This window comes from Buteo buteo, chromosome 12 (genome assembly GCF_964188355.1).
Source record: "Buteo buteo chromosome 12, bButBut1.hap1.1, whole genome shotgun sequence".
In the NCBI taxonomy this organism is placed as follows: Eukaryota; Metazoa; Chordata; class Aves; order Accipitriformes; family Accipitridae; genus Buteo; species Buteo buteo.
The window spans coordinates 7472089-7498881 of NC_134182.1; the positions used below are offsets into that span (position 1 = coordinate 7472089).

At 41.9% G+C, this 26793-nt stretch overlaps 2 protein-coding genes and 1 long non-coding RNA gene across 4 annotated transcripts; 1 reads left to right on the forward strand and 2 right to left on the reverse strand.

Moving 5' to 3' along the window:
- Positions 1-813: 813 nt before the first annotated feature.
- Positions 814-5603, reverse strand: DEGS1 (delta 4-desaturase, sphingolipid 1). Its single transcript, XM_075042562.1, has 3 exons — positions 5466-5603; positions 3682-4424; positions 814-1376 (listed from the first exon to the last, which is right to left on the reverse strand). Exons 1-3 carry the CDS (start codon positions 5545-5547, stop codon positions 1230-1232), a joined length of 972 nt encoding a protein of 323 aa, XP_074898663.1. The 5' UTR covers positions 5548-5603; the 3' UTR covers positions 814-1229.
- Positions 5604-5844: 241 nt separating this feature from the next.
- On the forward strand, positions 5845-16792 carry LOC142037890 (uncharacterized). The gene is made up of 3 exons (XR_012652461.1): positions 5845-6608; positions 8046-8224; positions 16640-16792. It is a non-coding gene; the product is annotated as an uncharacterized LOC142037890 (long non-coding RNA).
- Positions 10658-23919, reverse strand: FBXO28 (F-box protein 28). Of its 2 annotated transcripts, none has more exons than XM_075042564.1 (5): positions 23693-23919; positions 17769-17878; positions 16632-16770; positions 14194-14389; positions 10658-12391 (listed from the first exon to the last, which is right to left on the reverse strand). In XM_075042564.1, exons 1-5 carry the CDS (start codon positions 23903-23905, stop codon positions 11997-11999), a joined length of 1053 nt encoding a protein of 350 aa, XP_074898665.1. In that variant the 5' UTR covers positions 23906-23919; the 3' UTR covers positions 10658-11996. The 2 variants fall into 2 exon arrangements, with proteins under 2 accessions (XP_074898665.1, XP_074898668.1); XM_075042567.1 differs by lacking the exon at positions 23693-23919 and adding an exon at positions 17984-21321.
- Between the last annotated feature and the right edge of the window lie 2874 nt (positions 23920-26793).

Here is a 26793-nt window from a genome sequence, read left to right on the forward strand (position 1 = left end):
AAATATACTGTGCTGAGGTATGTAGAGATTCTTCAGTGTTCAGCAAGTCTATCCATTCTTTGTTCACAATTTAAAAACTTCTTAAGCAGGGAATTTGATATCACCACCTGTGCTCTCACCACATTTTAATATGCAAGAATGACAAGGGTTCATGTAGGCTACTGTAGGTTTAGAGGGGAAAAAAAAATCCAAGATCATTTAGCAACACCTTTCTGTGTACACAAATGACTAATATGCCTAATAGGTAGAGTCATCAGTGGTTGTAGCTAGCCTTGTTTGCCAGAACAGTGTCAGCTTCAATTGATTCAGTTTTCCATACAAGCCAAACTTCCAAATGAGTGTAAATATTTATAGACTGAGCATTTAAAACCATGGTAACAGCAGAACCCGTTAGGACAAGCCTAATCATTTTTCTTTGCAGAACAGAAGACCCCAAACTGTAACAGGATTTTTCCACTATGAAAAACCTAATCAGTTATATTAAGTTACCTAGTGGCTTACACAATACAATTCTAAATGCTAGCTGCACAAGCTATATGCTAACACAAGCAGCTTAGGCAGTAGGTGGGGACCCACAAAGTCGGCAATACCCTTGAATTCCCCACCTTTTTACAAGGAAGTCACACAAGCCATCTCAAAGATGCCAGTTTCATTCTGACAGATTGCTCCTTTAAGGTACTTTCAGTAGAAAAGGTAGAACTTTATAGCAATGCTTCAAATGACATATTACATACTTAAACAAAAGCTGACTTAACATTTCTGTGCAAATTTAGTTCTTCCACCCATAAGTTAAGAAACAGGTTCAACAGAAGGTTTAAGTTAACAAATCATGTTAGGTTAGAATTAACAGGTACAGCATTTTAACACTACAGTCATCTAAATAGCATGTTGTGGGCAGTGTACTACATCGAGAACTTTTAAAATATTAAGAGGCAGACAGATATTTTATATATATTTAACGCCTGCCAAAGTAAATTCTGTAACAAAGTGATTTAGCATTATGCATATAACACTGATCCTTAGGCAAACATAGACACATCAAACCAATGAATCTGAGGACTGTGAGGAATGTTATAGCTGGTAGGAGTCTGCTACAAAATCCTTAAGGATGCATTGCTATGTTGCTGTAGATCTTAATTCAGGACACTGGTCAACAGCTTTAGCAAGAGACCTAATACCAGCCACTTTAAAGCAAGCAGACATTTCAAAGTTTTTTGGTTGCCAGAAGTTTAATCTTGCTTCACTTCACCCTTTAATTGCCTTTTCATGCGTGAATATGGGCTGATTGTGTCATCCATCACGAAGTCATACAGTACTTTTATCCAAGAGTTATATTGTGGCAGGTTGTCATAGTATTCAGCTGCTATTTTCTTCACCTAAAAAGGAGATACAAGGTTTACTTACTATTTCTATTAGCACCAGTCACCACAACTTTACAATCCCTAACCTGTAGCTTAATGCAGAGCACTAGAAGTTTCATTTTAGATGTTAGATTCTACAAGAAAGGCTACTAGTGCCACAATGTGAAAGTTTCTTGAAGGAAAAAGCAACTCTCTGGTTGTTAAGTAAATGTCATATGAAACTTTTATATTGAAGCTAACCAGAACAAACTCTGCTAGCATACTGAAGTCTGTTCACTGTGCTACCTACGGAATGATATAGCTCACAAAAGCAAGCAGTTTGGCTGCTAGTGGAAGTGGGTGACTCAGATCAGTGCTGGCTCATAAGTATATGAGTATCACTAAAAAGGATATTGCAAGTTCTAGGAAGAGATGTTTAACACAGCTATTTCTACATTTAGTTTCAAACCTCAGCACTCAGAAGAAAAAGCATCTTATTTCTGAGGAACATCTTGTTTCTGTAGACAGACATTACATAATGAATATAAACTGCTTTGAAAGATTTTATTCTCAGATGTACATGCTGACTAGACCACTGTTCTAAACTAAGAGAGCTGGAGTTTCAGTTAGATATACTTACTGATATTTAAGGCCAACCACCTAAGGCCTTAAAAACCTGAATGGAACAAAGCTGATTTTTCACTAAATTCCATAGCTTTAGGCAGAAGAAAAAAAATATTAATTTGTATAAGCAACAAACAAACCCAAGAGATTTGCATGCCTGGTTTAGAGCTGAAGATCATTTTGATCCGTCATCACACCCATAGAATAGTGCATCTAGCCAGTATACTTTTATTCAACAGTAATTATTCTCAGCTCACCAGTACCCCAGCTGGAATCAAGTGTTAAGTACTTCAATGATCTTTAGCACACAGCACAGCAGAGTCCAGTCCAATCAAATTAACTACACTGTTCTAAAAGAAGGCTTTGTCTTCTTATCAGAGCTGTGGGTTAAGAGTCCTGTAGCAGAGCTGGGTATTTACCTCTGCCATTAAACACTTGGAAAAAATCATTCCCTATTTACAATTTAAGTACTGGTGCAAGAAGTGAAATGCTGGTTCACCAGCACAGATCTAGGTATCAAAGGTGAGTTAAAGCAACTTTAGCTGTATTTGAAAATGAAATCAATGAATAAGAGAAATCATCAAGGCTTGGTGGTTTTTTTTTTTCCCCAAACCAACAAAAACCACAAAACCAAAATCTCAACAAACCAATTCCAGAATTTAAGTGCCTCCCTAAAGAAGTGCTGGAGTAGTTATTTCATCTACAGTTCCACCACTGACAACAGAAATAACAGTCAAGTTTTAGACTGCACAAAAGGCACAAGCTTACAAGGTTTTACTATTACCAAGTGCAATAACAAAGATAAAATACAAACACCACAGCTGCTGTCAGATTGCAAATTTAGTGTCTGATGAAAAATACTTTTCACTGAAGGTAAGTTTCAGGTGGAACCCTGGAACCCTGTGTTCCCATGCTACAATTGGGAAACCCCTATACGATGAGAATTAAGCTCCTGCTTAAACTAGCACAGACTGAAGTGGGGAGAACTAGTTTGAAAATTGACACCTGCTACTCATGCAGATGTGACAGGTTTAAGTCTTAGCTTTGAAGCCTTAATTCTGTCAATGTACTACAGCTGATACTTACTTAAGGTTCAAAGGTTCTCAGTAGAGGAAACTGGGCTGCTCCAAAGTAGAAAGCTATTAAACATTTGTCAACAGTACAATAAACATTAGCAGTACCTCAAACCACCTCTTTTCCCCACCAGAGAATGTCAGTGATGGAAGAGACTGAAGGATAAGCATGAATTACAATTTTGTCCTTAAGATTTCAAAGGCAGAGCCGACAAATCTCTGAAGGTATCTGCAGATTCTGAACTAGTTTCCTGCATGCTTACAAACCATAGACAACAGAAAGCTGGTTGTAATTACAGAAAACTAAAGTTAGTGCAAAGCACAAGACATGCATTTCCTCCCCTCTCCTTTTATGGAAGAGGCTTAAGTAGCCAGCACATTGGGAGCTTGTTCAGGCTACCACTAAAATGGTAAGTAATTACCCACTGCTTCACTCAATTTAGAAATTGACCTGGTTTTTGTCTGGTTTGTGGGGTTTTGGTTGGTTGGTTTTTTTGTGTTTTGTGGTTGGTTGTTTTTGGGTTTTGTTTTTTTTTTTTTTATCTCCCAACTTCCATTCTTCTAACTATCAGTTTTCTATCTGATTTTCAAGTTAAAGTAGGGCTTATTTTAAGAAAAAATTATAACCTTGGAAGCAAACTTACCAGTGGAAGGCTCTTGCCAGGAATATTGGGGAAGTCATGATGTTCATTGTGATAGCCAACATTAAAAGTGAGCAAATTAAGTGGCCCATAGTAGGAATAAGTCTCATGTCCTTTTAAAAACATGTAATGTTCAGCTATGAAGTGTCCTGAAATTGGGTGCAACCCAAGTCCAAGTACTGAACCAGCAAGCATGTAAAAAGTGGATTTGACTCCCCATAAATAATATATCACAACATCAAAAGAAAGCTGCGCCAACAAATTGATTATTTCAAGTCGAGTAATGGGTTTGGGATTGATGCAGAGAGGTCTAATCGCATAGAAAAAAGGCTGAAGAACAATCCATATGAACTTCCTAAAACGGGTGCAGAAGAACCAGCCTTCAAAGTTGGTTGGAATGTCCACATCAATTCCATCGCCTCCTAAGTAACGATGATGATCCATGTGGTATCTCTTGAAGGATATGGAGTACGGGAGACCAAGAGGGAGGTTGGCAAATATTCCAAACCATCGATTCCACATTGCTTTGCTATTGCCAAAGGCACTATTGTGAGAGATCTCATGAATAGCCAGAGTCATGGAGTGGCTAATGCAGCTTCCAAAAACATATGCCCAGAAGACTACCCATTTCCAGTCCAAGTCTTTAACTAGATAAAACGCAGTCAACTGGGCAAGAACCATCAACACAACCACCCAGACCAAGTTGTAGTCTGGCTTCATCAACGCTTTTATCTCTGGATGTTTAGCTAGATGGGAAACAATTAGACAAAAAAGGAATTATTTAGAAACTCTCCTCACAGCCAACTATCCCAGTTAGATTACAAAAGCAGATACATAGTAATTTCTGCCCTTCCTCCCAATTAGGACATGTCTGCAAAGCTAATGAAAACACACCACCTTTCCTCTGGTAACACTCATTGCTACAAAGAATCCTTTAGAACTAAATCATTTTGACATTTTTCTGTTGCTCAGCAACTAGGCACCTACCTGGCAAGCACCAGTACCACCTCCAGCCTACCCAGGAAGGAAATGGCTTTGAACTGACAACCCACCAGTAGTTCAGAAGAGCTCAAGTAACCTCGGGTCCGATTTAGAAACCTTACTTGAAAACGCGGTTATTTACCACCACTCTTGGGTGCCGCGACGACCCCGACACACGACGCGCGATCCGTTTATAACGGCCAGCAGACTCCTCGTCAGTTATCCAGCTCGTTTCCTACCCGCACGAAGGGCTCTGCGGAAGCCGGCAGCTCCGGCAGCGGGCGGGGAGCGGCCCGCAGCCCCCGCGGGGAGGGGTGACCTCACCGCCCGCACCGCTGTCCGGCAGCCTCCGGCACCGCTCCGCAGCTGCCCGGCGCTCGCCTCGTAGCTCAAAATGGAAGCCCGGCCCGCCCCACGTTTCGGGGCTCGCAGGCGGCGAGCCGCCCTCCGGCTCCTTCCTCCCCTCCCCCGCCAGCGCCGCCAAGGCGGCGGCTCCCGCCTCCACGTACGCGGCCAGCGCCGCTCCCCTCACGCGGGCCCGGCCCGTCTTCGGCCCCGCGGCCGCCCGCCTCGGCCCGCGCCTGCCGCCCCACCCTCGCCCCGCCGCCGGGAGCCTCTAACGGCTGGCGGCGAGGGACGGGCCCTCCGCCGCGGCGCCCTCCCCGCCGCGCCCCCCGGCGCGGGCGGCTGGCAGCCATTTTGTGGGGTGTCGTCCCCGTGTCCCGTCGTCCCCCGTCCCCCCCCCGCCACGCAGACCGGCGGCAAGGAGCGACGGCACCGTCGCCGCCACCATCCCCGCTCCTCACCCAGGATCTCCTTGCGGCGGTCGGCATGAGGCTGGTCCGTGTAGACCCACTCGAAATCCTCTCTGGCGACGGTGTTCCCCATCCCGGCAGCGCCGCAGCCCCCGCCCGCCCGCTCGCTCGGCTCCGCGCCGCAGCACCCGCCTCGCGGCGCCCCCCCGGGTACCGCACTTTATAGCGCCGCGGAGGCGGCTCGGCGGACGGCCCGCCCACCACCGCGACCTCTCTCCCCATTGGCTACCGCCGCCTGTCAGGGCTCGCAGGCCCCGCCCCCGCCAGAGAGTCTCGCCCCCCCCGCCCGCGGGCGGGGGCCTGGCCGGGCGGGGCGGGGCGAGGCGCCCGGCGAAGCCGTTGCCCGAGGGGCCGGGTGGCGGCTCCCCTCGGCCCCCGCCGCCTCCGCCCGGTGAGGCGCGGGCCAGCGCCTCGGCCCCCGCCTCACGCCGGAGGGAAGTCGCGCCTGTCGCCCTCCTCGGGGGAGAGGTCCCACTGCTCAGCCCCGGGACGGCCCGGCGGCCCGCCCGCTGGAGGCGGCGGGGCTGACTCATCCCGCGACCGCCGCGGCGTGGCGGGCGAGCGGCCAGCGCCGGCCGCCCTTGCGCGGCCTTGGCGGCCGCAGAGGAGAGATCGGGCTGTGGGGTGAGGGGGGCCGTGAGGCGCTGCCGCCTCGGGGGAGCAGAGCGCGGGAGGGAGCGAGCCTCGAACCGGCGGCGTCGCTGCCTGCGCTGCGGGTCCCTTCTGTGACGCCGGACGCGTAACTCGTATCGAAGGAGGGAGAGAACGTTCTCGGCTTGTAACGCCTCCGGGAGCCCTCCCGCGCCCAGGCGCTGAGGGAACCCGAAGCTCCTTCATCATTCCCCGCGGTAGCGAGGCCGAGGTGGCCTCCGAGAAGCTGGGCTGGGTGGAGGAAGCCTCACCGGCTCCGTGTTCGCCTCCCCTGCCGTGCTTCCTGCTGCCTTTAATGACGTTTATACAGGTTTAGCCGTCTGTGAGACTTCTGCCCCTCTCAGCTCTTGGAATAACCCGCCCAGAAGTCACCGCAGACAGCCAGGTAGGCCGGGCGGTCTCATCCGACTCCCTTTCTTGAGACTGGAAACAGGAATAGCATCTTGCGGCAGCTCTTTCAAAAACCCTTTTTCTTTTCCAAAGGTAAGAGATGTGTGGTTGTAAGGACTAGGTATTATTTGTCCAAAATCTAAACTTCTATAAGCTACCTAAAGATATTTAACTACAACTCAAAACGTCTGTGCCAAGGTCTCCCATTTCTTCACTTTTTGTGGTAAGGTATTTTAAGGAACTTCTCCTTTGTAAGAACTAAACTCCATTTGATCTGTCTCTCCATCTATTTCTTATGTAATATTGACTGTGGACACTTCAGTTAGAAAGATCACTTTATGCGGCAGTTAAATGACTACTTGCTTGGAATTTTAGTTTTCCACAAATCCACTCAAAATAATCTAAATCAGTAATAGTGATAAAAACAACAGAGGAAGTTATCACAAAGTAAATTATACCTTATCTATTAAATTAATATGAATATCTCAAGGTTTATGATGCATCACTTAAATTTTATTAGTAATAATGAACAAAAAAGGCTAATATGTACTAGCTGCTAGAAGTCCCATGTACAACCCTGCAGATGTAGGGGAAATACAATCCCTAGTTGAAAATGTTTACAATCTAAAGTAATGGACAAAGCATAGGAGCTATAAAACGTAACAGCTTCATGATTTTTTTTGTTTACATGCATTTTTAATCTGTGCGTATTAGGATGTGAATGAGAAGTGGAAAAGGGAGCATGTAGAAGAGAGATGGAAAAGTTTATTCGCAGCTTTTCCCTTCTTAGTCACACGATCTGAATTTCATAGACTTTGTGAGGGCTGGTGCAGCGTAAGAGGTAAACCAGAAGTTTAGGTTTCATCAAGGCCTTCTGTCCTTGCGAGGCATGTTCAGTTCTACTTTTTGCTCAGTGACTGCTTCACAATAAACCAGGAAGTGCTTTTGAGTTACCAGTGCAGAAGCTGGCTGAAAAATTGCCAGGATCCCAAGTGTTTCACTCAACTGCACTCTAAACACTGCACGTAATGTTTCTGAAAATGTTCCCTTCTTGTTGTAGTTCAAATGTTAGCACTGCTATCCATCATTGCACTAAAGACCTTCTCATCCGTGGGAAGGATCCTGCCAAAAGAGCGAATGCGTCTGCTGATAGGAAAGGTTGCAGCTGTTGACAGGAGCACTGGAGGAGAGACAGAGTATCAAGAGTTCAGTATACAGAGGCAGGTTTACAGCACTGCAAATGTATATAGGTTTGTAAATGGCCACAAGTTTCAGTAGGGTAATTAAATATAAGAGGCCAGATTTATAAAGTAAACATTCTTTAGCAGCCAAACAAGGCTTAAACAACTATGAAAAATGCTAAATAGTAAAGTTCTGGAAAATTTAATTGCCCAAGTGTCCTAGGGTGCAAAGTGTTTTTCCTATTTAATCACTGAGTCTTTCTGGTTTAAGCAGCCCATATAACAAATCCAGATATATTAGGTCTTCAACAAGCTAACAGTTTTTGTATCTGACATTTTCCCTTCCGAGGACAAAGAGATCCGGTACCTAGCGCGTCTTCAGCTCGCACAAGGCAAGAACAAAAATCCTAGAGCATTCAGTTACACGTAAACCAAAGCTGGCAGCACAACCCCGCCCAACCAGGAAGGTGAGATCCAGTAAGCACAACTGCAAGAGCAGAGAGCACACCGACAAGTGAGCTGGTCCAGGTACGGTGCAAAGTAGTACAGGAATGGAATTGCAAAGAATCAGAATAGTTCACAACTAATAGACACATTACTATCAAATACTCCAAACTGAATTTACTGATGAACGAAATAATAATCTATCACTGTAATTTGCCAGTTACCTTCTTAAAACCATCAGGAACACCAAGAAATCAGGCAGTCCTGTCTGAAGACACATTTAACTACATCCTATGTCATCCTATTTTCAAGAGGCTCTTGATGTTGAAAATTCCTCAGGCAATCTTAGTGCTTCCAACAATTAACTGTTAGAAGATCTCAGTAAGAGCAACTAAGTTTCTGTTGAGTACAGTCTTACCTTTTACATTAAGAAATTACGTGAAGGCATCCTTGCAACATTAATGAACTTCTGTGATTAAATTAATGTGCTGTACTGAGCAAGAATTGAAGAAGTTACCATTTGTTTCTATCTGTTCTTTAAACTGAGAAATCTACCTGTTAAGCAGGTAGTCTTTCTTCCTTCAGGGCTTCCACTGATTACATCCATTAACCCTTGTTTAGAAGGTGCTTGCATACTGCATTTACATACAAGCTGTTCAATTTGGGGAGCAAGACCTGGCTGCAAAACGCTTTTCCCTCAAAAAAGTACCATTGTGGTATCTTCTGAAACCATTTTCATCATGTTCACTAAATACACAAATTTGTAAAACATCCCCAACCCTACCATGAAACAAAAAGAAGTTTACAAAGTAAGCTGCTGTTTTTAGAAAAAAAAAAAAAAGGAAAGCTCGAAAAGAAGGAAAGCTAGTCTCACTAGTTTTAAGCTATTTTAAGGAACTAACTATAAAATACACTATTGCTTTCTCTTTCAACCCTGAGCTGTTCAGTTTCAGCCCTTCCTACAAGTACTAAAACTGAACACTGGCTGCAAATAAAACAATTTTTCTTGCAACTTCATAAACTACATCTTAGCCTCACTAGTTCGAGGTTCTCCCTAAAACAGATAATACAATCGCTAATCACTACTAACAGTGTACATTCCAAGGCTGATAATACCAACTCATGTAAACTTGCATAGAAATTTATAGTCAAAAGTGATTTACTTTTATTTCAGGCTATTTATCAGCTTGTTCATATATTGCAAAACGCATCTTTTTTATTTAATAAGGGACAATATGGTGTCAGAAGTTAATGTTCTAGCTATTTTCTCTACACTATTATTTCATTCTTTTTCCATCTGTACCACTGGTATATATTCCAGTCTGAGAGCCACCCGATACTGGTGTCTCCCTCACTCCCCAGGCAGTGAAAACAAAATAGTGGTGTACCTTTGTTGTGGCATTTCTCAGAGCTGGCTTGTAACCATCCCCTCTAGCCCTTAAGTTTCATGGGCCTCATTCAATTTTACTATACTTGGTAGCACGCAGGGGATCAGGATGCACCTGCAAACTTGCAGCACGTGATACTTCCTTGAGTTGAAGGTTCCAAGTTGGCACCATTCACGGAGAATGTTTCATGTAACAATAGCCTGTTGTTCTTTCCAGCTCAGTTTACGCACAGCTAGAGCTTCACCAACCTATAAATAAATGGTACTCTTGAATAACCTCAAACTATTTGTATATTGTGAAAGGGGGGGGACTGTTTGCATCTTTTAGAGATAAAGAAACTAAAGTGAAAGATATTAAGAGATGTATGAATAAACCTTTTCAGTAAATGTAATTCACAGGTTTATAGTTGTTTAGAAGTATTTAACCATAAATATCTGGTAATTAGACCATTACATGAATTTGTCATCATGATTGACCATTAAATGAATTGTATCAAATGATACACAGTTTTATAGCTATCATGCTGACCCTTTGATTCAAAATTATTATTTTTTAAAAGATAAAAGTGTATGCCAGTATTTTTAAACTGAACAGCAGATATCTAAAGAGATCTTTAACAGTAAAAAAAATGCTGAGCCATGGAAAATAATAGCAAACTCTGTTTTAACAGTTTAACCTTCCAGCCAGATAACTTTTTATCATTTCCTTGATGCTTTTCTTAAGAAACATGCTTTTTAAAAAAAAAAAAAAAAAAAGATTCAAACTACCCAACAAGTTTATTTGAAAATTAAATGTCTGCCAAAAATTAGGCATTTGCAGTGTTACTTCTGATATGAGCTAATATGTTTTAGAAGTAGAAATTGTAGCTGAAGTTTCAGGAAAAATGTCAGGTTTCCCACAATTATGTAACATTTGACCAGACAATTTCCTATTTGTTTGGTGATTTAAATACAACCACTACGTTATGCTGACAGCCATACAAAACATAAGAGAAACCTGCACTTTAACCCATGGTAATTTTGAACAGCTATAAATGCAGCACTTGCGTTTTCAATGCCCCACCAAGTTGAATTCAGTACCACCTAAACCCAAAGCAGCAGCTGATTAAAAAAAGAAAACATAAGTCAAATGGTAAAGCTACATAGTTTAGTACATTAAAACAAAAACAAGGACAATGGTATTTGTATAATGTTCCAAAAATATACAGATGGGGGGGAAATCACTGTACACAACTCTGAGGTTGTTAAAGTGACCAGAGAGATTGAACAGTGCAAGACATGCTTTTCCAGTTACAAGCTCAAAACAGAAGTGCAAAAGAAATTAAAGCTTTGTCTGAAGTGATTTACCTTTTAGGGTAAGGAAAGCTTAGAATATTGTCATCAGTGTTACAGAGAAACTTCTATCCCACCCCACCCCCAACACATACACACAAAATAGTTTTAAGTTTTTCCATAATACAGCATTTCATTCAAATGATGTTGTCCCCCGGAGCTTGGTTATTGTAGGGACAATTTGTCTGATACTTATTAGATGTTGGCCTATGAATCAAGTGATGCATAGGCAGCTTCTCAATTCTTCAGCTTTGGCTAACAATACCTGCAATGTACAGGCAGTGAAAGTGGTAGATAGCCTGGGTTCAAACTCTCCTGCAACTAGCTTCATAAGACCACCTCAGTGTAAGAAAGCAGTTGTGCTGAAAGCAGATGCTAAGTTATGGCTGAGGAACAAAGAAATTGCTTTATAGCAATCTGTGCTCTCTCCCAGAGTTAGGAACAATTTCAGGCAAGTGCTTTTAGCAGGCTGACTAAGCTGCACATGCATCTATCCATGCAAATGTAGAATATGGCTCCCAAGACCTAGAACCAGGGTGTGTGCATGTGAAGACTGGATAGAAGGCCCTTCCTTGTAAGTTTACAAAAATATATAGCCAATACTGTAGCTTAAGAAGTCAGTTTTACTCATTACAGAGATCCCTAAAAAGTATTAACTACTTTTCAGACATTCCAGACAAGGTCACTTGTAACAAAAAAGGTCAAGTTCTCTAAAACAAGATTTTTTAAAAGTGGATCTTTCCTTCAAGTGAACAGGACATCTGTTTTTACGCTTAACTTTTTAGTCAGTTAAGACTGAATTTATTTAAGATTTTATGTGAACATATGCATAAACACAAATAAGTTTACTTTAAACACATCTGCACAGAAAAAAGATTAACCCTTCAAAACATAACAGAGCAGGTCTGGTTAGTATGTATCTATTGCAAATCTTAAAGATTCTGTGCATTAGGCCCACCCATACAGAAAGCAGGGGAAAAGTCTCAATGAAAGAAAATTACTGTTCAAGTCTAAGTGGTGTTTTGAAGAGCCAGCAGCCTAAGTGACACCATGAAGCTAGTCACAGTATCCAAACAAGCAGACCTGCTTGGGCTACTAAAGCAGTGTGTCCTCCTGAAGATGTCATTTACTCCCAAGTTATTTTCTGTTTCGAAGGCGTTTAGATTTCCTAGGACAGTCTGTGGATTCAACCGCCTTCCTCCGTTTTCTAGGAGATTGTTCATTTGAGCCAGAACCTGAAGAATTTCCTACTGTACTCTCCATTACCTCTCGCAGCTTGCGTTCAAGCTCAGCCAATCGGGCATTCTGTTCACCTATGATTTGGGTTTGCTCTAGCAGTTTCTGATCTTGATCTTGGAGTTGCTTCTGTTGCTCTTGCACTTTGATGCGAAGCTCTGAGATTTCCCGCTTTAGTGCTGTCAAGCCCGTGCCATTCGCTTTTACTTGCTGCTGGAGTTTGGTGACTTCCTGTCTTGAAGGGTTCTGCTTGGAGAACAGCTGCATTGTTGTCAGTGCTGCAGAAGGCCCTGGAACTTCAGAGAAAACTGTGATTAATCCTCTACAACTTTAAGACAAAGGTAGAAATTGTGTCCCAGTTTTCATATTTTGCTTATCCCCACTCCTCAAACATGAATCTGAATACTGGTTGGAAGCTATGTGAACAAGTAAACAGATTTACAGTCATTTAGGTGTCTAACGAGCATATATCTCAGAGCACAACTAGTTTAATTTAAAATACCTAGATTTTCAGTAGTCTGGAAAACAGCTCATCATTCATTTTCTGTATATAAGCCCCCCTCTTCTGCTGTATCAAAAATTAGAGGTACTACGTTGTCATCTAGACTTAGGGTCACGGATGTTAAGTCAAAACCCCACATGTCTATAAATTACTTATTACAGAATAGTTATATTAAATAAATATATTTCAATAGAGCAGTACAGTTCTGCTGTCTTAGCTGCAGACAGCTAAAGTTCTAAAATTTTGTGGTTTGGGGCTTAACAAGGTATTTCAATTTAACTTACTTTTTAGAAGAAAGGAATATATTTTCCATGCTTCTTTAGAATCACTCTTCCTAAGTACTAAAACCATACTGGAATTTGAGCTTGGGTATGTTGATTTTAATAAAGTTCCTGCAAATCAAGGAGACTAACAGCTACAGTGTAATTTCTTTCACTTTTTCTATCATAAAAGATATCTTTCACTTTTTCTATTATTTTACTCTTCTAGCAATGCTGTGCTGTGCAAGTAAGATGCGACTTTTAAGCGCTACAAAGACAGAAAAGTCTGGAACAGCCTAGAACAGTCCTCCTCCTCTTTTTTTCCCCTTTAAGATGCCAGCATAGCTACAGTTTCGTGACACTGAAAGGTTGCCATTAGATAGGTTATGCTCCTCCCTCAACACAAGATAGGCATTTTTATGCCACATAAAGCCTTGGCCTTAAAAAGCCAGTTGACATCAGCTATGGTTTTAGGCAATACTTCCTCAACTGAGAGACTCAATGGAATTGAGGTGGAATTAACAGAATATAATTAAGAGGTGGTATACACACTTACGGCTAAAAGAATGGACAGGACATACCAGAAACAAGAAGCAGCTCCTACAGTTAGGTCTATCATTTTTGCTTAAGATGTAATTTCCTTTTTTTAATTTTTATTAAGTTATCCTTTCAGAGAGTTAATTTCACAGTTCCTAACAAGTGTGAAGATGTTCAGCACAGGCAAAACACTACAGTTCTGCTAACCTTTTGCTTTTGGCCATTGTATGAGGCAACTACCTTAGACTTTGGTTCACAAAAGTTCTGGAAAGTCTGACCGAGTATACGAAGGACCAGTTTAATTGTTTATAGACTGTTATTTTAATTGCCTTTTCACTATTACCCATAAGTATTTTGCTTGTCAGTGTATACCTTAGTGCCCCAGGAAAGTAAAAAAAGCACAAACAGGTAGTGCATAGAGAGCTAGAACATACAACAGCTCAGGGTAATTCATTTGCTGATCATCCTAAAAATAAAAGGCATCGAGTTGTCATCTCGTGCCAAATTTCAACCAAGTGCAATGATAAAGTCTCATTCATTGGTGGCACAAAAGCGTTTGTTTAATGAATACACACTATGCATAATTCTAACATACATTCAAGTGACTGTTCTTTTGGTAGTACAAAGGCTCCTTAAATTTCAAAGCAAATGAATTTCAGTTAGTATTCTTAAGAAACAAGTATCATCAACATTCATGTAATAAAGCTCGGATTTAAGGGAGAGAGCTTTAAAAAGATAGTGTGCTGTGAATTCTTAGAGAAAAACTAAACAAAACTTAACTAAACATTGGAATTAATACCTGGGGCAGTTCCTATCAGACGTCCCGATACATCTGACCCAGGCATCTTTCTTTTCAGTATTGGAACAATCTTCTCATCAAAATATTCCATAGCCATGGAGGAAATGTCCCTTAGTTCTTGAAGAACTTCATGAGCTCTCTGAGGAGCTCTTGTAGAGTTTACATACCTTAGCACACGATAAATTTCATCTATTACCTAAAACATTTAAGAAGAATTAGGATTTTCTGATAAAGGCAAGATTATTTCACATCATTCTAGAAGTGCTGGCATATTCAGGGGCTTTTACTACATAACTGTTGCATACCACCGTGTGCTTTAGTTCTAGATTAGCATGTTGGAATGAAGTGCTGTGCATGATGTATCAGAGAAGCTATTCACTTGATCTATCACAGCAACTCTCTTCAAACTCATGAAATAACGCTCATTGTGTGAAGTTTTGTTTTACTACATCCATACTCAAGTTCTGAGTTATATAATTTATACTCAGACGAGCATAATCATTTCTTTTTGGAAAACCTGAAGCAAGATACTCTAAGCCACAATGCAGAGCAGTCACTCCCCCAGCCAGCTATGAAACACATGAACAGAGTACCAAGAATTATCATGATGTCAGTCTGAAGAGCTGTATTTACTTGAGTCCACTTGCATACACCCAAACTATTACAAATTCAGATTAAGTCCAAAATATGTTAATTTATAAAACATCAATCCACTGCTGACGGAGAACGTAAGCACCCTCTTAAGAGGTTTCACAAGCCCTTTGGTTAGGAGAGATACATAGAGATGAAAGGTGTCTCACTAATCTATGAATTATAGTCTGAGGCAGGTCAAGATAGCAGTGCTGGTCTCTTATTACTGAAACTACCGACACAGGTATTTTGCACAGGATTAAGAATGGTTGAAGAGTCCCCTGAAGAACACAGGTCTGAAGAACTTAGAATCATAGCTAAGACAATAGAGTTGCATCTTGTGTTTAATAAAGGAAGCTTAGCTAAAAAGTTGCAAAAGCTAGACAAGAGTGAAGCGTCTCATCATGCAACAATCTTAAAAAAGACTTCTCTAATTTTAGCCACATTATATCCTGTTTGCAACAACATCCTCAAAGCATTCTCCTGCCAGACTCAATATAAAATCTTGCAGCAGTGCTCTGCTACCACCAGGAACCTTCACACAGTACGCCGAGCCTCAAATCAGGATTCACATATTCTAACACAAACTGACTTCCTGACAGTTCTGTGGCAGCTTCATGCAAAAAAATTTCCTGAGGGGTGCAGGGCAGGTTGAGGGGAAAACCAGACTGTAAGTGGACACTAAGTCTTGAATCCGCTCAACCAAAATAGGATTTTCTGGTGAATTGGTAACTGTGCTGAGAGAGCAGCAACACTAGCAAGCTCATACACTAAGTAAATAATTAAAAAAACCCCAAACTTTTTAGATGTTATATCAGAATACAAACAAGGTCCTTATGACTCAGTGTCCACAAGGAAAATGGCTGGCAAGCTCACTTGCCCAACTGCTGCACACCCCAGGTCTAGATTGAGTATTGCCTTTCTGTCTACTTTTCAAAAAAGTAAGGCAACATTTAAGTACTCTATTTACTATGTGAGTATCAAGGACTTAAGTTTATTTGACTTTATATTTTTTAAACTACATGGTACATACAAAAATATGAAGTCAAATAAGCACAAATATATTAAACTAAAATGATTTAATTTAAAATTAAATATCAAGTCAACAAGAGTATACAGAAATTAAGTTACTACTTCAAGATAAAAATACATTTCATCCCAACAGCTTATCCTACTGTACTGAACGTAAAAATCCCTGCCATGCTTCACCTGAATCCAACAGCTAACTTTTCCATTCATCCCAGTGCAATTCCATTATCTGCCCATGAAAAATTAATAGCAACATATCCAAACCTTACACAGAAAGATCAATGAATAGAGCATTAGGTTAATGTTCACAGATCTTGTTTCAACCCTGAGCTGTACCAGTCTTCCTAAGATCATGACTTTGTCAATTCCCCTGTGCTATTCTGTTTTCACAGCTTATAAAACAGTAGTATCTCTAATGTAAATCTTGCTTGCATAATTTATATTTTACATTGGGGTAGTAAACCCTACATATCACATGTTTCTTGTAAAAGGTTGTATAGGATGTATATGCCACAAGTCAAACATCAGAATTAAGAGAGAATCTAAGGGAAAATGGAAATCAAGTTTAAAATAATTAAGATATAGTCTGGTTCATCCATTTCAGACTGCCTGTTATAGCAGAGTATAGCCTTATGTGTTTGTTTGCAAAAGTATCTGAAACACAGTTTCAATATACATATATACACATCATATAAATTTGTCCCAGCTGTCCCAGATTGTTACACAATTATATTTTTTAAACACAGATAATCATTCACATAATATAGTCTACATTTTACCTTTCCAGGTATGAAGCAACATAGATTGGAATCGACATACTTCATGAAAGTCATATTTAACAGAGAGAGTCTCGTTTCTACAGCAGCAAGGATGTCTGCATGACGAGCTAATGAATGGTTTCTTCTTTCTGACTCCCGTCTAGAAGACAGACCATTAAGTGACACTGATTTAACAGTGAGTCAACAAAATGAAATTGTAACAATCAGCTCTGAGCTTTGAAAATGTAACCACTAACATTAGTTCTGTCCTTATGGAAAAATAACTGATACAGATTGATAACCAGCTAGTAATAGCATACTACACTTTCTTAGACAAAATTTGTTCTCTAAATAATTACTACATCTTATGTGATCCATAAGACCTATATGTAACTTAGGACTATTTAAAAACAAGCTTTCAGTACTAACTAGCAGTAGACACTGAGTCAGTGTGAATGTTTTTATCCCCCCATATTCCTATAGTTAGTACTTCAATGCAATCGACATAAATTTAATATATTATTAGCGCTTGCTACAAAGTTTAGGTTGAGATATAAGCTCTTTTGACAAAGGATCTCTACAGTAAGTAGCATTTAATTTCTTCACTCTGACTGGGAAATCTAATAGGACAGGACACAGAAGCATCTGCACTTACTCACTGGAAAGGAGAAAAGACATTGCTTTAGTGAGAAACTAGCTCCCAGTAATGCTCACATGCCAACCCCCCCTTTTCCCCTGTTTAATCCTTGACACTGAAAAACCTTGCTTTTTTTTTAAGCAGAGTCATAAATAAATCACCAGTGAAGGCAGTCGGTCTTGAAAAGGAATGGCATTTATTCATTCCTAGGAGTCCTTGCTTGATTTGCCAGAAGAGTTGAGTAATACAGGACCCACTCTTCTTTTCTCTGTTTAAAATACCAGAGACACTTTCCAGTATTCCAGTTCATAGCATATGACAACTTACATTCATCCACACCATTATTCTGTAATTAGATCTTAGGTTCAAGGTGCTTTTGGGAAAAAATGAAATAAAAACAAATGTGACTCAAATTTTCAAGATATATAAGTGGAATTAGCCAGCAAGAAATTCCTTTTCAATATTCTGTGTAAAAGAATCTAGCACATTTAAGTTTAACTACAGTTTTAACCAGTACATACCTTGGAAGCTGAGCTTTAACTTGCTTTTGACACAAGTTGTGGTATCTTTCCACTTTCAGAAATCCCTGATTTAACATTCGCTGGCAAACCAAGTCCATTCGCTTACAAACCTGTATTTAAGAAAAAAAAAAAAACACTTAAGGCTCAATTAAAGCCACAAGTCACTTATAATATTATCTTATCCATACTTGTTGGGTAGCAAAAGATTCTCTTACCAGTTTTTGCTCCATTTCAAGAAGCAGAAACTGCAGTTGAGCTTAAGGCATCACCATCTCTAACAACGATCTTGACACTCGAAAAAGGAGCAGCTATGTTCCACACAGTTCACAAATTAATCTCCTGATATTGCATAACGAGACAGTAGGCTGAATGCCAGCCATATACAAGCAGATACAATTTCCTCTGATTTTAATGGAAGTTGCAAATGCCTGTGCGTGGCTTTCAACTTGGTCTCCAGAGTGATTCTGGTAGATCAAGTTAATATTTTGCAGTCTCAAAAAAGCAGCCTTTAAAAACAAGAAAACACGATGGTTTTTCTTCAGCATTTAAGGCTTATGTTTTTCAAGACAGCCACAATTAAATTTAAAAACTTATGCAGGTGAAACAAGATTCCTTTTTGTATAGAAGAAGTCTTTTCTTCTCTCTAACATATTCCTTTATTTGCTATGTTGGATACCAATAGCCTTGTTTTTTCCCCACAGATTTAGGGAGAAAGGACATCAATAGCTGCAGAAAATACAATAAACTGCTAAATTTAAACCTTCACAAAGTAACCAGTTACAAGACAAAGCCAACTCATACTAAAGTTTAAAGCAATTGCAATTCAGCTCTGAAGATGCAAGAGCTTAGTGAACCAACTGTCCTTTGAAATTGTTTGGGATTTTTTTTTTTGTACCAAAGTGCACAACTCCCACTGTGACCCCACTTTCCTGTGGATTAGCTTTGCCTTTTTTTTTTTTAATGAACACTCCTTCCCTCCATACACTACTCACTTCATAATTTTAAAAAGTCTGTGTAAGTTTATACCTTGAGGAAGAAGATTCTTACTTCTCCCAGAAAAGCCTGCAATTATTTTCTGTTTATATAGAAGGCAGTACTTAAAGAAGTTCTACTTTCTGTGAGTCTTCCGCTACACACAGCAGCTTAAGTTCTGCAAGTAAGAACTGACCATTTTCAAACAGGTCTGTATTAACAGACCATTAAGCAATTGCTGTTGATCTGTCTGTGCTCCTTTGTATTAGATCTTCCTTGTTAACAGTCAAAGGCGAAGGATCAGACAGACTAACTACAGAGGTACAGTCTCAGCACACTCTCCCTAATATTGACTGAATCAGCTAAATCATCTCCAGTGTATAAAAAATAATGCTGGCCCTTCAACTACAGGAAGAAGGAATTTGTCACATTTCTTCTAAGATACTAGCTGCATTAGGGATGCCTATATCTGATACCATTTTTGAGTACAAGACTTTACAGCTTACTTGTAGTTTTAATGCTACCAAACCCCTGAACTAGGAACTAGTACCTGCACAAGGCCTCTGTTAGCTATGCAATTATTCAGCACAAAAGAAAAACAATCCTAGATACGATACTAGCTACAAATTCGGAGGAAGGACAGAAAGAGTGGTTTTAACCATGTGTACACTGACATCTGCTGGCAGCAAGGGCCTTTCTGCGTGCTGAAGCCCTCCCACACCCAAGATGGTAAGTCGCAACGGGTAACACAAACTGCACTAGATTTTTAAACACTGGATTTTTTAAATCTTGCTCATTTGCTTACACTATGCAGCATGAAGAATTATATTTGCTCCAATTTCTGGACATTAACCATATTTGTGCCAATAATCAGCCTAGAACCCAAACACCGAACAGATAACAGGTACCACCAGAAACCAAAACTTGGCAACTTATTTTACCAATCATCTCTTAATTCCCAGCTGGTTCTTGATGTCACCATTTAAACCATATGGTATCTGTATTTATAGGAACAATATACCTCTTTTAGACTGCACAGTCAGCAGTCATACACAAAGTAGCATTATTACACTTTTAAGTGTTCAGACAGTTTGATACTAGCTATTCAATGGACCATAAGTAAAAAGTTAAAATTTCTCATACTTGTATTTGCAAATTTTTGTGAATATTTTCTTATTCCAGCCATAAAGCTGAAAGAGCCCGAGTTTCCTCAAATGTCAAGTCTAACCAGACACTTGTGTTCAAATTTCAGTGTTAGAAAGTTATTCCAAGTCCATGTGAAAAGCAGAATGAGAAGGTGGTTGCTTCTTAGCATGCTGACTTACATGCAATAACAGCTTCTATGAAAGAACTAATTTTCCACTTCATTTGTAAACAAACTGACACAATCTGCTAGATGACTACTACCAGCTTCCCTTTCCTCAAGCATGTCTTATTTCTTCCAAGCTTCGCCAACAGATAACCACTATCAGAACAGAGATAAAAATATCCTAAACTATTTAGATTTAATATATGTTCTTTTTCTTAGAGGCTACATAGACACCATGTTTCATAACATCTTTCTAGGGTAAAGTATAAGTAAGTGACAAAATGTTGATGACTTCGGCAAGAAGCTTTAAAATAGAAATGCCTGTAAATACAGATTTATTGAAACTGTGGGAAGATTAAAGCCACGCTGTCCAAAGGCTATCAGTCCTTATTTGTGCTGTGCAGAAAATAAGCACAGGTTTGTTGCAGAATCTGACACTTCTGACGTGTCAGAACCCAAGATAACCTTCCCCTCAGAGCGTTCATGGAAGGAACTTGTGGATAGTTTGTTTTTAACCACACTTACTGTAGTAATAACCTGAATGGAAGTGCATTTCCAAGCTCAGACATGCGAGTGAGAAGAAACTGGAATATAAGAATTTCATTATTATCCCACTGAGGTCAAAATTCCAGAGCTTCTGTAGGTCATTAAAAAAAAACAGCAAAAGAAGCTTTCAAAGCTGCAAGATAGCTAGCTTCCACATCAGCATGCACACTAGGCTGCAGCTTGTCCAGAACATTACAGCTTCAGACATAAGGATCTTTTGGGTTTTCTGTGTTTCACTTATGATGACGTATCGGAGGAAGCAGATGAAATAAATACTCAGAAGGGCTGAAAGCAAAATGCTGCTGCTTTTCCTCTCATTCACTTTATTTGAACACAAGTTTGAGAACTCAGGATTTGCACTGAGGCATAATTTCAGACAAGATTGCATTCTGAATACCTATTGTTTAGTCTCCATTACTTTAGATCTAGTTCACTGCTTAACCAGTAGGTGCTTCATTTACGCTTTTAAATGCAGTAACACCAGGAATAGCAGAAAGCATTGTGCTCAGGAAAGCAAGTGCTTCTTTGCACAATGAGGGGCCTATGGTCTTGCCTTGCCTGATTGCAATCATCAGGAAATGTTCTTTACCTTGTCCTCTGGTGACAGAAAAAGACTTACAGATCTTAAGCCTTAGATTACGCTCTGTATAAACAATACAGGTTCCTATCTCTATATTAATCTGAAAAAATCCTTATGTTCTATGTCCTCCCACCCAGTCAACTCCTTAGTCTGTCTTCTTGTACATACTCAAGATCCAGAAAGAGATGAGGACATCCGTTTCCTTCAATGCTGGGATCCAGAGAATGCATCACAGTGATCAGTTTAGGAATCCACATTTTGAACCTACACATGTATGATCAAACTTTGTTTAGGTTGATTGATGTCCTGGATCCTATCTTCCTACATTCCTCAAGATGCTTTATCCTATGGAATGCCACATTCTAAGGGGTTAATGAGGCTGCTTTTGGGCACATTTTTAATATGCATGAAACTTAAGCAACTGAATCTCCATCATTCAATTAATGTGGTCCTGCAATGTTTCTTTAGCAGAAGACTGCTCATTATAAGATACACTCATTCATCTTTGATATGCAGCTCAAGTCAGTTCCCATAGAGAAGAAAAATTTACTGTTTGTGCAAGACAGATCTTAGAGCAGGAATATACAAGTGTCTCCCAAGGCTACTTGTAGCCTTTAAAAATCTGGAATTGATGAAATTTCGTTATGAATTTATGCCTAGGCATTGTTTTTTTAAAGGCTACCTTAATTCTCTGTCAACAGCATCTGGAGTTATGTAAAACATCCAGTCTCTTCCTCTCAGTGAATTGCCAAAAGAACACCTTTAGTTCTGAATGGCCATCCGAAAGACCTAGCTGATCAAGCTTATGTGGTTATGAGCTACACTTTTCACTAGGTCAAACCAGAAGGGCTTTGATTCTTACACTACTGCTGGTTAACAAAGACAAGTGTACTTTCTTCTCAGAAGAATGCTCATAATGCCTTCTGATGTGCTTAAGGGAACAGTAAGGAATTTGATGGAGATTAAGCTTCTTGGCTGTCGTCAACTCAAAAATTAAAAATAGGGAAAGACCAACTAAATAGTTGCCTTCATTTTACATCTAGTATTTTTCTATGTGTGTGTCAAAGTTGCTATTTATCCAGTCTGGTTTTGCATATTTCTGAAACTTCTGAAAGGGGCAGTCCTCTTCTGGAAAAATGAACTTGCAGGTTCTACATAAGAGAGCATAGAAGTGTTACATTTTACTTCTTAAGTAGCACAGAGAGATAAACAGCTGATTTAGTCCTTACACCACCATCTTTCCTATTATCAACTTCACTGCTGACAAAGCATCGCTTACAAACAGTAACTTAGCCCTACAAAAAGAAAAAAACCCCTTCTATTGAGTCATGATAGTTCCCACGGGTACTACCATTTATAAAATGCAATGGGAAAGTCACAGCAAAGGGCTGCATCAAGCATTGCAATACAGACCAGGCAATGCTAAGCATATCCAAACATTCTATGTATTTCCCTTCATTCAAACAGTAAATACTCAAAAGCAGAGGCTGCAATCCAAAAAGGCAGTACTACATCTTTTTCACAGATCCACTACATACTCTTACAGAAGCAGCAGAAGTCTTTAGTGGACTGACAGCATGCCAGAAATATTTAGGTACTGGTGTACCTGGTGCAGTATGAATAAGGACAGATTTTCTGCTTGAAAAGCCTTCAATTTAAAGTTCCAGTCAGGATGCAACACCTCAGGTTGCTGATCCAGGACACATGCAGTCTGATTTTCTGCAGAAATATGCCTGTAATATTATTCAGTTTAGGCTAATAGAGTTCTTAAAATAGAAACAGTACAGTACATGCAAATTTACTGATGGTTACATAAGCTATGCATTAATTCCCTCACTATTATTCCATTTACAACCTCATAGGAAATTCAGTAAGACAGCAGCTTATCATATTATGTCATAGTTTACATCAGGCTCCTTATGCAGGCAGTTAAAGACTGATATACACTGATCTCCTCGCTGACAGCTGCGCTTTTTTTTGGCATTATAAAGTTTGGAGGTAGAGGTAATATCTTTTATTAGATCTACTCCTATGACTGGAAGAAGCAGGCAGCCTTTCAGGCGGACGAGGGCTTTCTTATGCCTTTTTTTTTGCCCCACACTTATTTCTAGATAGGGTAGGGTCCTTGGAGCAGCAGGCTCACCATCCTCTACGCTCGTAGCCTCAAGCTCTATAGGTAAAAACAAATACACACATGAGACACAATAGACTGTCGCCCCAAGAAAAGCGGTCACTAGGAGAGAAAAAAGCCTCCTGCAGCCCAGCAATTTCTCCCCGAGGGCGAGCGGAACGAAAGAAGTAAGAGACGGTAGAAGACCCTTAGAAAGGCGCGCATGGAGGCACACACCTACATGCCCGTAGCCGAGGCTCGGGGGCGGCTGGGGAGAAGGGAGAAAGCCCCCCAGCGAGGCGGGCTTCCCCCGGCGGGCCCGGGTCCCAGCCGCAGCAGGGCTCCTCGCTCGCTCGCCCGCCCGCCCCGCCGCCGCCGCCGCCTCCCTTCCCCTCCCCGGCCCCTACCAGGCGGAGCTGGCTCGTCTCATCGTAGGACAGGAAGCTGAGGATGCTCTCGATGGCCACGATGGGCAGCCCCATGAGCGTGTTGCTCTGCGGCGGCGGCTCCAAGGGCGCCAGAGCCTCGGGAGACTCCGAGACCGGGGGCGGGGAGAGCCGCGCCGAGCCCAGGGCGCCGCCTTCCCCCTCCGACAGGAGCCGCTCCTCCGGCGCCGCCATCTTGGAGCCCGTCCTTCCTCCACTGAGGGAGGGGAGTAAGCCTTCCTTTGACGACACTTCCGCCCCCGTTCGTACCGGACGGGGCGCCCCGCCCCGCCGCGCCGCGCCCGGCTGCTTGGGGGCGGCAGAGCGGCGTGGGAGGAGGCGGCGGCGGCCGCTGGCCGTCCCTTCGGCGGCCCCGCCCCGCCAGCGCCCCCTGCAGGGCCGCCCTCAGGGAGCGCGGCCGCAGGCGCTGAGGCGCCCGCAGGGGCGGGGGGGGTGGGGGCCGCGGCCCCGGGGACCCTCCCGCCGACTGAGGGAGGGCCGCGAGGCGCCGCGGAAGGCTGCTCGAGATTCCCCCACTAGCGCCGGGCACCCCGCCGGGGGCAGATTTAAAACAAACGGCTGGAAATCGATCTGTCGTACCCTCTGTGGCGGATGTTTGACTCCCGCTGTCGAGCGAAGGCGGTGGAGGATAAAAGCACGAGCGGGGTGTGATGGGGGCAATACCACCGCGTGCCCGGCGGGTTCCTCGCATGAGGTACATCAGCAACCGCTGCTGGCTGGGGTTGGAAATGGCGCCCTGAGCTCCCTACACCGGCAGTCCCACCCCGCACAACCAGGTTTTTGCGTCTTAGCCTTACACGGGTTGTTGCGAAGCCACAGGGCTTTTTTCTTCCCGCTCTGTGGAAGAAGAGACACGAGAGTAAGGCGGTCGAGGAGGCTGCAAGAGCTCGCAGAGACGTAGGCTGTCCTGAGCTGGAAGAGACCCACGAGGATCATCCAGGCCTTCTCCTCGCTCCACACAGCGCAACCTAAAAGTTGAACCATATATATATATACATGTATCTCCAAACGCTTCTTGAACACCAGCTGGCTTGGGGCCGTGACCCCTTCCCTGGGGAGCCCATTCCTGTGAAGGACCATCCTCTCCTCTGCGAGGAGCTTTTCCCTAATACCCAACCTGAACTTCCCCTGAGGCAGCTTTACACCATCCCCTCATGTCCTTTGGCCAGACACCGGAGAGGAGAGATCAGTGCCTCCCTCTGCGCACCCCCACCTGACGAAACCGTGTGATACAGACCTCCAAAAACTTAACTGCTGCTGTTGCTCAGGAGCACGGCAGTGCTCCCTCCGTACCGCGGGAACGGCGCTGGCTGCACGGGCACAGCGGCCCCCCAGGAAAATACAGCTGTGTTACAGTGAGGCAGCTACAGGACAGAAAAATACCTCTGTAGCTCCTAACTGAAGCACAACTACAGACTTAAAAATGTAATGCAGGCCTTTCTGTTCTATGTATAGATGGGTGAGCCTAGCCCCCTTGGCCAGGACATGTCAGGGGACCCCCAGCAGCCGGGGTGAGCAATGGGTGTGCAGGTCTGCCGTTGGCCTTCGAGGATCAGAACCAAAAACTATGGCTGCCTGCAAACTACTGCTTGGAACCAGATGTTACTGAGGAGGCGGAACACCCTGAATAAAACAAACTCTGCTCCTTTATTTGCCTTTAAGCCTGTATATTAGGAAGGCTTCTTGGATATAATAGCTGGGGCAGCAAAGGGATGGGACCAAGGGCTGTTTCTAGAACATTCCTTGGTGCCTCTGAGTGTGGTCACAGACACTTACACCATAGTTTCAGAAATGTTTTAGCCCGACAGAAGTTGGCACAGCTGTTGAAAAGGATGGTGCCAGTCTCTTCTCTGCCTTCAGCTGCTGCTGCTGCTTTTTTCACATCAGCAGTGTTGAGCGTGTGCTTGATTGGGGAACTGGTGCTGCTAAAGACTGACTTGCCAAAGAAAATCACTTGGTGAATGCCAGAAGTGACAGTAGCAAAGTGTATGGGAAAAAGCCATAAAATGTTTGGGAAGAATAGGACCACTTGTTGCAGTACCTGCACCAAGGTAATACAGCTTAAAATATTACAGGACTAAAGCATTAGCTGCCTGCAGCATCCCTGTACATTTTTTTCAGCCATGCTTCTTCTCTTTGAAGGTTTATCTTAACCAATTTCTTTCATGAGCAACTTCCCCGTTTCCTCGGAAACTCCCCTGCAACCTCTTTCTTAAAAGCAAAAAAATTGCAACTGGAAAAGAATTAACTTGGGAGCAGGGCAAATGCAAGGGTAAGCCTTTATGTGTGTCATCCTAATGGCACTCCAAAAATGTACACTGAAATTAATATTTCCTTTTTCGGAGCAGAACACTGTGTGCCTTGTACAGATTTGGAAGTATTTTTCTCCCCCCACCCCTCAACTCATCAATGCTGCTGTAAAATGATCTGGCTATCTTGGAACAAGGGTTTTATTCTTGTGCATGATTTTAGGACCTGATCTCCTTTCACATGCACACTCAGCAGTTTAAAATGCACTCAGGAGAATTCTTTATAAACTTGTGACTTGGCACGTGAAGTTTGTGCTGGCAGTCCATTAATGCTTTAAAAGAGAGTGGGTTTTTTCATCCTACCTAAGCATATATAATTTAAGATAATTTCAAGAACGCTTTTTTGTTTTGTCATGTAATTTGAACAATTCGAGTTTTTAAGATACAGCTTTATGTTTAACAAATAAAAGCTGTATGTTCCCTATGTTTATTATATTACTAAGTAGAATATATTAATAATATGCACAATATATATTTTATATTATTAACTACCACTACATGAATAGCTTTATAGTTAATAAGTCTGCTTCAGTAAGTAGGCTAATTCTGCCACCTTCCAGGTTCTGATTCACATCCTTCCCCAATGTGTCTTGTTTAATTTTTCTGAGCATGCATCACTTCGCATTAATTTGCAAAAATGCAAACCGCACGCACTTTCACAAAATCCCCATCACAGACTTCTAGTGGCTTAACTTTTCAGTTACTGTGAGATGGTGTGAAGCCAGACAACTTGATAATACTTCCTGAAAGGAA

Coding starts and splice junctions, on each gene's coding strand:
- DEGS1 (XM_075042562.1), bottom strand. CDS start 5,547: ATGGGGAACACCGTCGCCAGAGAGGATTTCGAGTGGGTCTACACGGAC. Junction 4,425..5,465: donor CCGCCGCAAGGAGATCCTGG/GTGAGGAGCGGG, acceptor TTTCCCATCTAG/CTAAACATCCAGAGATAAAA. Junction 1,377..3,681: donor CTGGCAAGAGCCTTCCACTG/GTAAGTTTGCTT, acceptor TCTCCTTTTTAG/GTGAAGAAAATAGCAGCTGA.
- FBXO28 (XM_075042564.1), bottom strand. CDS start 23,905: ATGGCGGCGCCGGAGGAGCGGCTCCTGTCGGAGGGGGAAGGCGGCGCC. Junction 17,879..23,692: donor AGACGAGCCAGCTCCGCCTG/GTAGGGGCCGGG, acceptor TCTTAAATACAG/GTTTGTAAGCGAATGGACTT. Junction 14,390..16,631: donor GTTGCTTCATACCTGGAAAG/GTAAAATGTAGA, acceptor TAAATGTTTTAG/GTAATAGATGAAATTTATCG.